The following is a 13,597-nucleotide window of genomic DNA, read 5'->3' as shown; positions in this document are numbered from 1 at the left end:
TTCTGGGGAAGGAGGCCCCCCTGAACTCCCATTCCTGGGTACCAGGACCCCCTTGAACCTCCATTTCCAGGCACGAGGACCCCTTACCCTGTACCAGGACCCCCCTGAATCCCTACTCCTGGGCAGCAGGATGTCCCTGACACACCTCATCCAGCACTGGGACCACCTGAACACCCATTCCCATACATAGGGACCCCCCTGCACCCCATACCTGGCTCCAGAACCCTCCTGGACACCCTTATCATGCTCCAATAGCCCCCCACATCCCCTTTTCCCATAATCCCACCTCTTCCAGCCCCTCTTTTCCTTGACCCTGGGAACCCGGAGCCTCATTTCTGCCTTTTCCAGCCCCCAGCCCCTCTTTTTCTCTACTCTGAGGACCTCCAGGACCCACCCCATGACTCCCCTTTCCCCAGCACTGGGGCTCCTTGGACCCCCCTTTTCTGGGCACAGGGACCCCCTGGAGCCCCCCATCTCACCTCTCCTCATCCCTGCATCCCTCTTTCCTTGACCCTGGGACCCCCAAGCCCCTTTCTGGCTCTCCCAGCTCTCCCAGTTTCCCCTTTCCTTTACCAGTGAGCCCTCTCAGCTCTGGAACGCAGTATCCAGGAGGGCTGAGGAGGGTCTGCGGGGGGCAGTGGGGGCTGCGCGGGGAGGGCACGGCAAGGGGAGATTCCCCCGCCGCCCCCGCGGGATCCCGCAGATCCCGGCGCTTCCCGCCGCTTGGCCCCGAACCAACGGGTTAAGGCCGAGTTAAGCGAGCAGGGCCCGCGAGTCAGCTCAACGCCCGGCCGGAGGTCCCACAGTACATGGGCTGAGGAGGGTCCGCAGGGGGCGAGGAGGGTCCAGGGGGTGCCCGGAGGGGCCCCAAGGGGAATCCCCAGGAGAATTCCCAGAATTCCCCCGCCCCGCCCCCCGCGCTCCCTCGATTCGCTTCCGCCTCCCAAACTGCGCGACCAGGATCTGCTTAGCGACCGATGACGTCACGAGCAGATCGTGCTGCCATTGGCGGTCAGGAAATAGCGGCGCCAATCGCGGGGCCGGAGGCGGCTCTGTGGGCGGGGCCCGGGCTGTGGGCGGGGCCAGCGGAGCAGCGCGATGGCTCCGGCGCTGGGTCTGGGGGCGCTCCTGGGGGTCCTGGGGCTCCTGAGGACCCCGGCGGGGGCGGCGGAGGGTAAGTGGGGCCCTCGGAACCGGGAGCTCCTGGACCGCCACTTCCGGGCACGGGAGCCCCCCTGAACCCCCATTCCTGGGCACTGGGTCCCCCTTGAATCCCCTTATCCAGCACCGGGACCACCTGAAACCCCCGTTCCTGTGCGCAGGGACCCCCCTGCACCCCCTTATCCGGCACCGGGACCCACCTGAACCCCTTTTCCCTGAGCTTGAGACCCCCTGGATCCCCATTCCCTCCTTTCCCAGCCCCCAGCCCTTCTTTTCCGCAGCACCGCGGACCTCCAGGACCCCCATTCCTGGCCATGTTGGGTTTCCCACCCCGTGACCACCCTTTCCTCGACACTGGGAGCAGCAGGACCCTCCTTTCCTTGGCAGAGGGACCCCCTGGACCACCCATCCCCCCTCTCCGAGCCCCTGCCTCCCCTTTCCTTAACTCTGAGACCCCTTGAAATCCCCCTTCCCCAGCACCAGCGCCCCCCTGGGCCCCCCTATCCTGCACCAGTATTGCCCTGCACCCCTTTTCCCAGCCATCCCATCTCTCCTAGACACCTTTTGCTTGACCCTAAGACCCCCTGACTCCCATTCCTGCCTTTCCCAGCCCACAGCCCCCCATTTCTTCTACACCAAAGACTCCTGGGACCCCCATTCCCGGCCATCCTGGGTCTCCCCATCCCATGACCCCCCCTTTCCTCGATACTGGGACGACCTGGCCCCCCATTCCTGCCTTTCCCAGCTCTCAAACCCCACTTTCCTCAACACTGGGGACCACTGTACCCCCCCTTTCCTGGGCACAGGACCCCTCTGAACCTCCATCCTGCCTCTCCTAGTGCCCTCACCCCCTTTCCTTGACCCTGGGACCCCCCAGACCTCCATTCCTGGGCATGGGGACCCTCCTGCACCCTCTTATTCAGCACCCAGATCCCCCTGAACCCCTTATCTGGGACTGGGACCCTCTCTATGCTCCTGTTGGGCACTGGGACCCCCCTGCATCCGCTTTCCTGGGCGCAGGGACCCTCCTACACCCCCTTATGTAGCAGCAAGACCCCCCTGAACCTCTATTCCTGTGCACTGGGGCCCCCCTACTCCCCCTTATTCTGCACCAGTACCCCCCTGCATCCCCTTCCTGGCCATCCAGCCTCTCCCAAACACCTCCTTTTCCTTCACCCTGGGACCCCCTGGAGCCCCATTCCTGCCTTTTCCAGCCCCAAGCCCTCCTTTTCCGGAATGCAGGGGACCCCTGTGACCCCCCGTTCCCTGACATCCTGGGTTTCCTCACCCCATGATCCCTTTTTCCCCAGCACTGGGGCCCCCCTTTCCTGGGCACAGGGACCCGCTGAAGCCCCCTATCCCACCTCTGCTCATCCCTGCATCCCTCTTTCCTTGACCCTGGGCCCCCCAAGCCCCTTTCTGGCTCTCTCAGCTCTCCCAGTTCCCCCTTTCCTTTACCAGTGAGCCCCCTCAGCCCCCCAGTCTCTCACCTTGGGCCTCCCCAGACCCCCCAAATGTCCATGTCCCCCCAGTTCTCCACTCCCTGCGTTACCTGCGAGTGGTGGTGTCGGAGCCCAGCCCGGGGCTCCCCCAGTACGTGGGGGTGGGATATGTGGACGGGATTCCCTTCGCGAGCTACAGCAGCGAGCTGGGCCGGGTGGAGCCACGGACTCTGTGGATGGCGGCTGGAGCTGAGCCGGGATATTGGGATACGGAGACCTGGATCAGCAAGATGTACCAGCACGAGGACCCCGCCCACCTGAAGATGCTGCAGATCCGGTACAACCAGAGCGGGGGTGAGTGGGGGGAGCCAGGGAAGGATCTGTGAGGCTGGGATGTGGATCTCTGGGGCTGGGATGGGGATCTGTGGGGCTGGGATGTGGATCTGTGGGGCTGGGATGGGGATCTGTGGGGCTCCAAGGGACTGGGACGGGATCTGTGGATCTTCATCAGACTATGGGACTCCATAGGGCTGGAATGGGGCCCTGTGGGGCTGGGACACACTTCCACGGGTCTCTGTGGGTCCGATTCCATCCCCCAGGTCTCCACACGCTGCAGCGGGATTTCAACTGTGAGCTCCTGTCTGATGGGAACGTCCGTGGATCCTTTCGGCAAGGCTTCGACGGGCAGGATTTCCTTTCCTTTGAGCTGGGATCCAGGAGCTTTGTGGCGGCTGATGGTGCTGCCCAGATCACCAAGAGGCGCTGGGAATCTGACGGGACCATGGTGGAGAGGTTGACAAATTACCTGGAGCACATCTGCCCGGAAGCGCTCCAGAAACACGTCCAGTATGGGCAGGAGGCGCTGGAGCGAAAAGGTGGGGGCAGAATTCCCATGGGAATGGGGAACTTGGGAATGTGGGATTTGGGAAGGCAGAATTTGGGAATACAGGAATTCCCATGGGAATTCTGTTTATGCATCTCATCCTCATCCTATTCTTATGGGAGTTCTGTGGGTGGATCTCATTGCTGTCCCATTCCCTTGGGAATTCCATGTATAGATCCCACCATTATCCCATTCCAGAGCCCCCTGACGTCCATGTGTCCGGGAAGGAGGAACATGGGATCCTGACGTTGTCCTGCCACGCGTACGGATTCTACCCCGGGATCATCGGGATCAACTGGCTGAAGGGGGATGAACTGCGGGATCAGGAGACGGAGTGGGGCGGGATCGTTCCCAACAGCGACGGCACCTTCCACAGCTGGGCCAGGATCGAGGCGCTGCCGGGGGAGCGGGAGCAGTACCGGTGCCGGGTGGAGCACGCCGGAATGCCGGAGCCCGGGATCTTCGCCTGGGGTGAGGCTGGGAACGGGGAATGTGGGAATTGGGAAATGAGGAATTTGGGGATGCGGAGCAGTGGGATGGGGGTTCCAGTTTCCCCTCCCCCTCCTCATCATCCTGCGCTTCCCAGAGCTGGAATCCGGATGGAATTTCATCCTGGTGCTGGTCGCTGTGTCCATCATCACTGCCATCATCATCATCCTCATCCTCATGAGATTTGGCGTCTGGAAGCTCCGATCCAGGGATCTTGTGCCACGGGTCCCAATCCCACTTCATTTCCATAGGAAAGAGGGAGAGGAAGGGATATAACATGGCAACTGGTGAGTTCCAATGGTGGATCCAGCTCTGGATCCCCTCCGTGTGCATCCCACGATGGATCCTGGGGTTCATCCCGGTGTGTAATCCATGATGGAATCTCATGGATCTTCTCTTACTGCAGGAATAGACATGTGAACCAACAGCTTGACCGCAGGTATGGAGTGGGATCAGGGTGGGATTCCAGAGGGGGATTGGGGCAGGGTGAATGGAGTGGGACCAGGGAGGGATTCAGGATCAGGGCAGGATTCCAAATTGCTATCAGGTGGAATTGTGGAGCAGGATCCGGGCTGGATTTTGGAGCAGGATCAGGTGGGATGGATGGAGAGGGATTGGTGTGAGATGGATGGAGTGGGATCAGGTGGAATTCTTGACCAGCTCCTGCTCTCCATGGGCTCCACAGCTGGGTCCATCCGGCGGGATGGGGACAGGGACAGGGTGCCACCATGACCCACTCTCATCCCAGCAGGAATCACCACCTGAGTGATCCATGGACCCAGAGCAAGGGAAATCCAAGAGCTACCAGCTGAGCTCGTCCCACTGCTCCCACCCACCCCAGCCCTGCCATGTCTCTTCTGAATGGATCATCTTCCCATTTTCCCATGTTTGAAAGCCAAGAATCACAGCTATTTCAATGCTTTCATTTTGGTGTGAAAATATCCTTCCCCCACGTCCAGCAGAGCAAATTCCAGCGACTCCATGACACACTCACCACTGGCCAAGGCCGAGACCATCAGAGATGGCAGTGACGCCGTGGGGAGAACATACTGAAGGAGGAAAAAGTCCTTGTGCAGATGGAATTGGGTGCAGAGAAGAGCAGAGTGGGAACAGGGGACAGGAACAGCTCTGCAGACCCCCAGGGCAGTGCAGAAGGAGGGGGAGGAGGTGCTCCAGGCTCAGGGGCTGAGATTCCCCTGCAGCCCAAGGAGGAGCCCACACCGGAGCAGGGAGATGCCTAAAAAGAAGGATGTGAGCCCGTGGGAAGCCCGTGCTGGAGCAGAGTCCCTGCAGCTGCTGTGGCCCCAGAGAGCTCCAAGGGTCTCACTCAGCACTGCTGGTTATGGGGCCCCTACAGAGGGGGCTTGAGGCACTGGAATTGTCCATCCTGGCCCCAATTCAGGTCTGTGACTTTCTCTGAAAGTTGGAGAACAAAAATAGGATTCCACTGGGATTGTTCTTCAGGCAAGAAAAATAATAAATTTCTGAGGCTGCTTTAATAAGCAGCAGGAGCTGGTTAGACAGCACCAGTTCCTGGGAGCAGAGAGTGTTTCTGAGCAGCTCAGCCCAGGGCTGTTCATCAAGGCTGAGGCCTAAGGAGCATTTCTCAGATCACAGGGAGGCCTGGGGGGGGTGGGAATGCACCACCACACCTGGAAAGGTGTCCTCCCAAGGACTTGCACAGCTGGGAGGTGTTTTTACTCTCAGCCCTCCCCCCATCCCCCTCTCCCCCAGTCACCCCCCAAGGTGCTGGACGGCCCTTCAGATCCACCTGAGACCACCCCGTCTCTCCAAGAACCTGCAGGAGGGAAAGCAGCTGAGTCTAAACCAGCAAGTGTTCTGTCGAGCTTTAATGTCTCACAGCTGCTTGCAAGCTTGTTTTGCTTTGTTTGCTGAAATGCATAAATAGTATAAAAAGCTTTGCGAGTTGGTGCTTGACTTGTGAAACAGCACCGGGCACCCAGCTCTGGAGTAATAACGACTCAGTGTGTCTCTCGAGTGTGTCACTGTCGGCTTGTCGCAGCCCGGGGAACGAACGCGATGTTTGCGGCCAAGGCCGAGGCACAAACTCGTTCCGAGCCCGCCGGGGCTCAGCGGGAAGGAGGAGCCCGCGGGCAGCCGCTGAAATAGAGACAAGACAAAAGAAAATAAAAATTTAGCCATGTTAGCATGAAGTGTGACTTTGCAGAATTGTAACTGCTTGCAAATAGCCCAAATTGTGGGCAGTTAAGATAAAGGGGAAGTAAAGAAATAAGGGACTGACAGGGAAAGTGGGAAAACAAAGGCTTTTAGCACATAGCATTGTGAGGGAGACAGGAGAGGGGTGGGGGAAAAACAGCGCTTGAAATGATAAAGCTTTATGTAACTACTCTATAATAATAAAAATAGGGATAGGTAACTGAATGTCTATTTAGATAAGGCAGACTTCGTACCAATTCTCAAAGAGTGTATATGATAGGTAATTTTTGAAACTTACTCCTTCCAAATGGATAAAAGCTGTTGTGTTTCTTTCCTCAGTGGAATGCACGGGGGGACGAAACCCCTTTGCATTGCCCCGGCCGGAAATAAAAAGTGTGCTTTTACATATTGTTTAAGGATTTCTTTGAATCACCGCTCCCTCAGCGGTCCCTGGGGAGGGGACACGGGGGGCCGAGCCCGCAGACCGCTTCCCGCGGCGCCTTTTTTTTTTCCCCCCGGGGCCCCCCCCCCCCCCTTATCCGGGCCCCCTCCCGCAGGCACGGGGAAAGGGGGCCCCCCGGCCGAGCCCCGGCCAGGACGACGCGAGGTCCCACCGCGCGAGGCGCCCCCGAAGCTCCGCGCCGGCTCAGCGCCGTCGGGCGCTTGCGCCGCTGCCGGCCCGGCAGGAGGAGGGGGGGATGCCCGCCCGAGTTGACCAGATGAGCGCGGCGGAGGGCGAGGGTGACGGGGCACAGCACCAATCGATGGCGGGAACTCGAGCTCTGCCGCGCGCCATTTTGTGGCGCGGGCCCGGGCCGGGGGGCAGGAATAGGGCATTGCCCGATCGGCGCTGGGGGCACAAAGACCCGACTGGTGGACATTGATGGGATCGGGAACCGCTCAGATCCGAGCAGAAGGGTGAGAAGTCAAACGAATCCTAATAAAACACCTTCCCCCACCCCTCCCTCCTTCACGGACTTCACTTTATCCTCTATTTCGTCCCTCCGCTTCGCGGAGGAGTCGTGTCTGCTCGTCAGGTGGTGGGGTAGACGTGGAGTCCGTCTGCTCTGTCCTGTGGGTAGAGCGGAGTCCCGTGGTCTGCTCCGTCAGGTTGGGTAGAGTGGAGTCCGTGTCTGCTCCGCAGGTGTGGGGTAGAGCGGAGCCGTGTCTGCTCCGTCCCAGCGTGGGTTACTGCCGGGAGAACAGTCCTCGGGAACAGGTTGGCTCCACCTGGGTCCCCACGGGGTCACAAGTCCTGCAGGAGCCTGTTCCGCGTGGGCTCCTCTCTCCGCGGCTCTGCAGGGCCTTCCCACGGGCTCTCGGCCTCCTTTGGGCACCCCCTGCTCCGGCGTGGGCTCCTCCCTGGGCTGCAGGGGGGTCTCTGCTCCATCCTGGACTCGTCCACAGGTCACAGGCCCTTCAGCTCAACTTCACACTGCCTGTCCAGTGCAGCAGCAATTCCCAGGCCTCCTGTCAGCCCGGGCACATCGCCAGGGCTGTTGTCCAGCATTCCCAGGCACAGCACAGTGAGGTGATCAGAGCTGAGCAGCTCAGCAGCAGCGACAGCAACAAACAGCCACTAAGGAGCACCAGACTCTGACACACAGCCAGGAGCCCCAGACAGCACCAGCAGCTGTAAATTCCAGCAGCATGTCCCAGTCCCACCTGTCAGGATCTCCAATGCTCCCAGCCCCACCTTGGACACCAACAAAGGCTGTTGTGGTTTCACCCCATCCAGCCCCAAGCCCCCCCAGCCACTCCTCACTCACCCACCAGCAGGACTGGGGAGAGAACTGGGAGGGGATGAGATAGAGTTTAATAAGGACAAGCAAAAGCTGCACAGACGGGCAAAGCAAAACAGGGAATTCATCCTCTACTTCCCATGGGCAGCAGGTGTTCAGCACCTCCAGGAGAACAAGATCCCATCCCACAGAATGGTGACTTGGGAAGACAAACTCCATCACTCCAAATGTCCCCCCACTTCCTCCTTCTCTCCCCCACTTTATACACTGAGCATGATGTCACATGGTCTGGAATATCCCCTGGGGCAGTTGGGGTCACCTGTCCTGCCTGTGTCCCCTCCCAACCTCCAACATGCCCCCAGCCCCTCCCCAGCGTGTCCATACAAGGGACAGGAAAGGCCTTGGCTCTGAGTGAGCTCAGCACTGACAAAACCTTCTCTCTCTTCTCAGCCCTGTGTTCAGCACACACCCAAACACAGTCCCACTCCAGCCTCTGCAGAGAAAATTACCTCCACCCGCCCCAAACCAGCACATTCCAGCCCTTATTCCACACCAGTCCCATCATGCCCAGGCCCCACAGGACTCAATACAACTTCAGCCCTCACCACCTCCTTCCCATTCTTTGTGTAACACACAGGTCTTGTTCCCTTACTCTATGCACCGCCCCTGCAAAATGTCCATAAAATGGCCCCAAAATCCCCGTTGAATTCCTCCAGTCCAGTCCTTTGGGCTCCCCCTGTTCTGGTGGTCCCTTGGGCAGGAGAGGGGCTGTGTGGGGGCAGTTCCTGGGCACCAAAGGCAGCTCAGGTCAGGTCCCTGCTGCCCTGCAACTGCTGCTTGTGAGGCTCTGTAAGAGATTGTTCCATCTCTGACTTGCTTCTTTGTTTTTACATTGACTGGTGTAATGAACAATAAGTAATTGGGCTATTGCCATCAGCTGAGGTACGTGCCAAACTAAGTTTTTCAGGCTACCAGGAGCCCCCCGGAGCCCAGTGACTGAACAAAGTGGTGGACATCAACTTTAGCCTTTAGCAGGGCTGCCTTCATCGACCCAGGGGGACATTGTGGACTGCTCGCTGGAACCCCTGGAGAGTCTCCAACAGAAAGGTGTTACATTTTCCCGCCTTGGCAGAGCCAGCCTGCCTGGTGAATCCGAAAAATCCGGTATAATAAACTGCCCAGAGTCCTTTTGATCTTTGAGCAGCAAAGGTATTTATTGACAGCGCTGGGAGCAAGCCAGCCATTGCTGGAAAAACTTGCTCAAAGGCTTCACACAAAATCAGCAGTTTTTATACAATTTTCGTATATGATTAAATGCATATTCAAGTGCTTACAACATCTATCTATACATATTAATAACAGGCAGAGTATAGGTGGAACTCAGGAGGGGCTTGGGGCAGTCCTTCTCTTGGCCCTCAATTTTGGTGGTAGATCCGATCTTCCTCCCATGGGTCTGGGGGCTAATTCTCATCTTCCTCGGCCTGACCTCCCTTCTCTTCTATTGTCCTCGACCCGCTCACTGACGCTTGGAGAAGGCCTTGGCTCCCAGCCTGTTTCTTCTATTCAAATGTCTACCTTATCCTACTGCATCTTTATTACCTCTAGGCCTATTCTATGATTCTTTTACCATTCTTTTAAGTTTTGGTCCAGTAGGTAGAACAGAACGAGTACACATCATACAGATGGTAATAGCTGGTTAGCAGGCCCAAATTTCTCAGTTAACTCTTTTGGGCCTGGCCTCCTGTTTCACTGGATAGCAGCAGCTCCACCAATCGACACCGTGGAAAAGTCTGCCCGGAGCCAAGCTGGCCAGGGAGCGCCCACCGGGGGTATCCAAGGCAGTGCCCAGCTTTGTGGTCCTGTCCAGCCCAGTCGGTGTTGCCCAGGGTCCCGTGCTGGCTGCTGGCCCCGCTCCTCGCTCCGTCCTGCTTTGCCTCCGTCTCGCCTGCCTCCGTCCTGCTCGTGTCCCACCTGCCTGCGTCTCCTGTTTGCCTTGGATCCAGTCTGCTCAACACCTGCTTCTCTCCAGCGGTCCTTCCCTGACTGCCTGAGGCTGACTACACCTGGTTCTCTCACTGGTGGTGGGAACCTTTTTGCACTTTCCTTTTTCTCCTTTTGTTAGCCTTTCCTTTTCCTTATCTTTCCTTATCTCTCCCTTTCCTTCCTCCCCCCCCCCCCCCCCCGCTTTTACTGTTTTAACTTATTGTTACAAATAAAGTTAATTGTCTGTTTGAGACCATTTGGAGTTTTGTGCCTTAATCTCGCTTTCAAAGTAATCCTCTAAAAGAACCTCGTTACAGCCTCTGAACGGTCTGTACCAGGCACTTGGTGTGTTCAGCTGGAGAAGAGGAGACTGAGGGGAGACCTCAGTGCAGGTCCAACTTCCTGGGGAGGGGCAGAGGAGGGGCAGGCCCTGAGCTCTGCTCTGGGGGGACCAGGGACAGGACTGAGGGAATGGCCTGGAGTTGGGTCATGGGAGGCTTAGGTTGGATATTAGAAAGAAGTTGTTCCCCCAGAGGGTGGTTGGGCACTGACCAGGCTCCCCAGGGCAGTGGGCACAGCACCAAGGCTGACAGAGCTCAAGAAGTGTTTGGATGATCCTCTCAGGCCCATGGTGTGAGATGGGGATGGTCGCAGGGTCCAAGGGTTGGACTCGCTGATCCTCATGGGTTCCTTCCAACTCAGCACATTCTGTGATTCTTTGTAACACCCCACCTTTGCCTGCTTTGATGCTTCTGTTAACCACAAGTTCCTTCCTTTATTGTTTCTTTGCTTGGCAGCTTGGTTACACAGAAACTTTCTATGGCACATTCTGCTGCAACCATTACTAGATCTGTTATGTCTCCAAACCCAATGTCAGCCCTATGGAGCCAGGCCAGGATCCACTGGCCCTCTTGGCCACCTGGCCACACTCTGCCTCTTGTTCAGCTTCCTGTCCATCCCCACTCCCAGCTCCCTTTCTGCCTGCCTGCTCTCCAGCCACTCTGGCCCCAGCCCGGGGGGCTGCCAGGGCTTCTTGTGGCCAAAGGGCAGGACCCGGCCCTTGGCCTGCTGGAACCTCATCCCTTGGAATCAGCCCATGGATCCAGCTTGGCCAGGTCCCTCTGCAGAGCCCTCCTGCCTTCCAGCACATCAACACACCCCCCAGCTGGTGTCAGCTGCAAATTTGCTAATGGTGGACTCAATCCCCTCATCTAAATCATCAATAAAGATATTAAACAGGACTGGGCCCAACACTGATCCCTGGGGAGCACCACTGGTGACCGGATCCCAACTGGATGCAGCACCATTCCCACCAGTCTCTGGGCCTGGATCTCCAGCCAGTTCCTAACCCAGCACAGAGTGCCCCTGTCCAAGCCTTTTCCAGGAGTGTGCCATGGGAGATGGTGTCCAAGGCTTTGCTGAAGTCCAGACAGACACATCCACACCTTCCCCTCATCCACCAGGTGGGTCACCTGATCATAAAAGGAGATCAGGTTGGTCAGACAGGACCTGCCCCTCCTAAACCCCTGCTGGCTGGGTCTGATCCCTTGTCCATCCTGTAGGTGCTGTGGGACTGCACTGAGGATGATCTGCTCCAGAACCTTGCCAGGCACTGAGCTCAGGCTGACAGGCCTGGAGTTTCTCAGGTCCTTCTTGCAGCCCTTTTTGTGGATGGGTGTGACATTCCCCAACTTCCAAATATCTGGGACCTCCCCAGTGAGCCAGGGCTGTTGGTAAATGATGGAGAGCGGCTTGGCGAGCTCTTCTGCCAGCTCCTCATCAGCCTTGGGTGGATCCCGTCTGGTCTCATAGACTTGTGAGGATCCAAGTGGCTCAGCAGGTCACTGACTGTTCCCTCCTGGATTACAGGGGGGCTGTTCAGCCTCCTGTCTCTGTCTACCAGCTCCAGAGGCCACTTGTCCTGAGGACAACCTGTCTTACTGTTGAAAACTGAGGCCAAGAAGGTGTTAAATACCTCAGCCTTTTCCTCATCTTTGGTAATTATGTTCCTCCAAACCCCATGTTCAGCAAAGAATGGAGGTTTTCTTTGCCTCTCCTTTTGCTATTGATGTATTTATAAAAACACTTTTATTATCCCTTACAGAAGTGGCCAGATGGAGTTCAAATTGTGCTTTTGCCTAATTTATTTTCTGCAGTTTGTTCCGTTGTTCTCGTGAGTGAACAGAGGGGTTTGATTTTTCTCTTCTCTCGGGTGGGTTATGCTTTACAGTCCTCCCCTGTCTTTCAGGAGGTTCTCACAGTTCAGTTTTTCGGCTCCTTTTGGTGTGTTCCACAGCATGATTTTCCCAGTCCCTGAGCCTTGCATGGTTTACCGTGTCATGCAGGAGTTCTGCCCACATAGGGACCAGTCTCCTCAGGGCCTGTGGATCTTGTAAAGTTTCATTATGCATTACATCTCTTCTGATTTCATTTTGTCACCCCACTAAATATATTTTCTACATTTTTCTTGCATATTTTCCCACTCCTACCAGTTATCCACTGGCCAACGACCATCAGTGTTAATGTGTGACTGTGCCTCCATAAATATTCGGTTAAGCCTTTTGTCTGTTTCTCAAAATCATTTGCCATCCTGCTGACTACACCAAATTGTTGTGGGTGGGAGTGGAAGGCTTTGAGACAAAGTTCATTAGAGAAGTCCTGCTGTTGAGTCTCGAGGTGCAGAAAGGACTCCCTGGCTTTCTAAACTCCTGCTCCGAGAGGAGCCTGGGGGCGGCTGGATCCAATCTCAGCCTCGGATTATATTAACAAAGGATTTAAGGAAAGACAGAGATGTGATTGAATCAGCTTTTAATGATGGCAAACCAGATATATTTATATAAAGTTATTTATTATTTATGACAAATGAACAGACAAGTGTACAGAGGAAAGATCTTAACCAGAATAATTTACTACACAGTATAAATGCTACAAACCTACCAGTAGAGTATAATATAGCATAAAATAGTGCCCTGTATCAAAGCAATTCTAGCAAAGCAATTGTACCAAATTGTATCAAAACTGGCAAAAAGAACCAAACATTAGTGGGGATTGATGTAACTCCGTGTGCAATTTAACCCCTGAGTAACCATGAAGAGGCCTCCCTGCTCCATGGGACAAGCTCTGCACACTCCAGGAAAGTCTGTGGAAGAATCTGCCACGTGAAAGTTGGGCTGGGCTTTCATAGTTACAAAGAGTTTGATTGCCAGTCCCATTTCTGCAGGCCAGCCAGCAGCTTATCAGTCAAATCCTGCTTCCAAAAACAGGGGGGGTGTTTGCAGTGGGCGAACCAGGCTGGTTTTAGCACAACCCAACACTAAAAGCAGCCCCTTGGCACCAGTGGGAGCTCAGCACAGACAGCTTGGGTTGTTTGGGTTCTCTGACCGGATTTTAGGCTTTATTCGGGCAGAGTGTCCTGCCAGACCCCCCAACCTCCGTGTCCCCCCAGTTCCCCACGCTGTCAGAGCCCGTGTCACAACACGCGGAGCCACCGCAACAGGTTCTTTTCCTGAGGGATCCCTTGGAGGGGATGAAAGAGAAACAGCCCTGGAGAACTGGAGTGACACCAGGGATGGCTTTTATTTTTGGCACCTCTGGAATCGTAACCGAGGATCGCTCAGGGGGCGATTCCTGCCAGGATGAGAGCGAGGCACAGAGTCACCATGTCCCTGTGCCCATCCCACAGGATGGATCCAGCTGCAGAGCCCACAGAGAGGAGGAAC

The 13,597-nt window shown here is 56.4% G+C and overlaps 2 protein-coding genes across 2 annotated transcripts in view; one reads left to right on the top strand and one right to left on the bottom strand.

The window, feature by feature from the left end:
- Positions 1–1,098: 1,098 nt before the first annotated feature.
- Positions 1,099–6,529, top strand: LOC108639296 (class I histocompatibility antigen, F10 alpha chain-like). Its single transcript, XM_029958953.1, has 7 exons — positions 1,099–1,174; positions 2,694–2,957; positions 3,203–3,478; positions 3,685–3,957; positions 4,073–4,262; positions 4,382–4,414; positions 4,727–6,529. The coding sequence occupies exons 1-5, from the start codon at positions 1,099–1,101 to the stop codon at positions 4,249–4,251; spliced, it is 1,068 nt and encodes a 355-aa protein (XP_029814813.1). The 3' UTR covers positions 4,252–4,262; positions 4,382–4,414; positions 4,727–6,529.
- A 270-nt stretch (positions 6,530–6,799) lies between these two features.
- The window catches only part of LOC108639294 (class I histocompatibility antigen, F10 alpha chain-like), a gene marked incomplete at its 5' end in the record, with an annotated part of 9,100 nt that continues 2,302 nt past the window's right edge, over positions 6,800–13,597 (bottom strand). Inside the window, one exon of the mRNA XM_029958952.1 lies at positions 6,800–7,003. Coding sequence (XP_029814812.1) covers positions 6,800–7,003 — 204 coding nt within the window. The remainder of the gene's footprint in view (positions 7,004–13,597) is intronic.

Source organism: Manacus vitellinus, unplaced genomic scaffold, assembly GCF_001715985.3.
Source record: "Manacus vitellinus isolate BGI_N305 unplaced genomic scaffold, ASM171598v3 scaffold_183_pilon, whole genome shotgun sequence".
Taxonomy (NCBI): domain Eukaryota; kingdom Metazoa; phylum Chordata; class Aves; order Passeriformes; family Pipridae; genus Manacus; species Manacus vitellinus.
The sequence above is the reverse complement of the archived record's forward strand: the minus strand, read 5'-3'. Positions and strand labels throughout refer to the sequence as shown.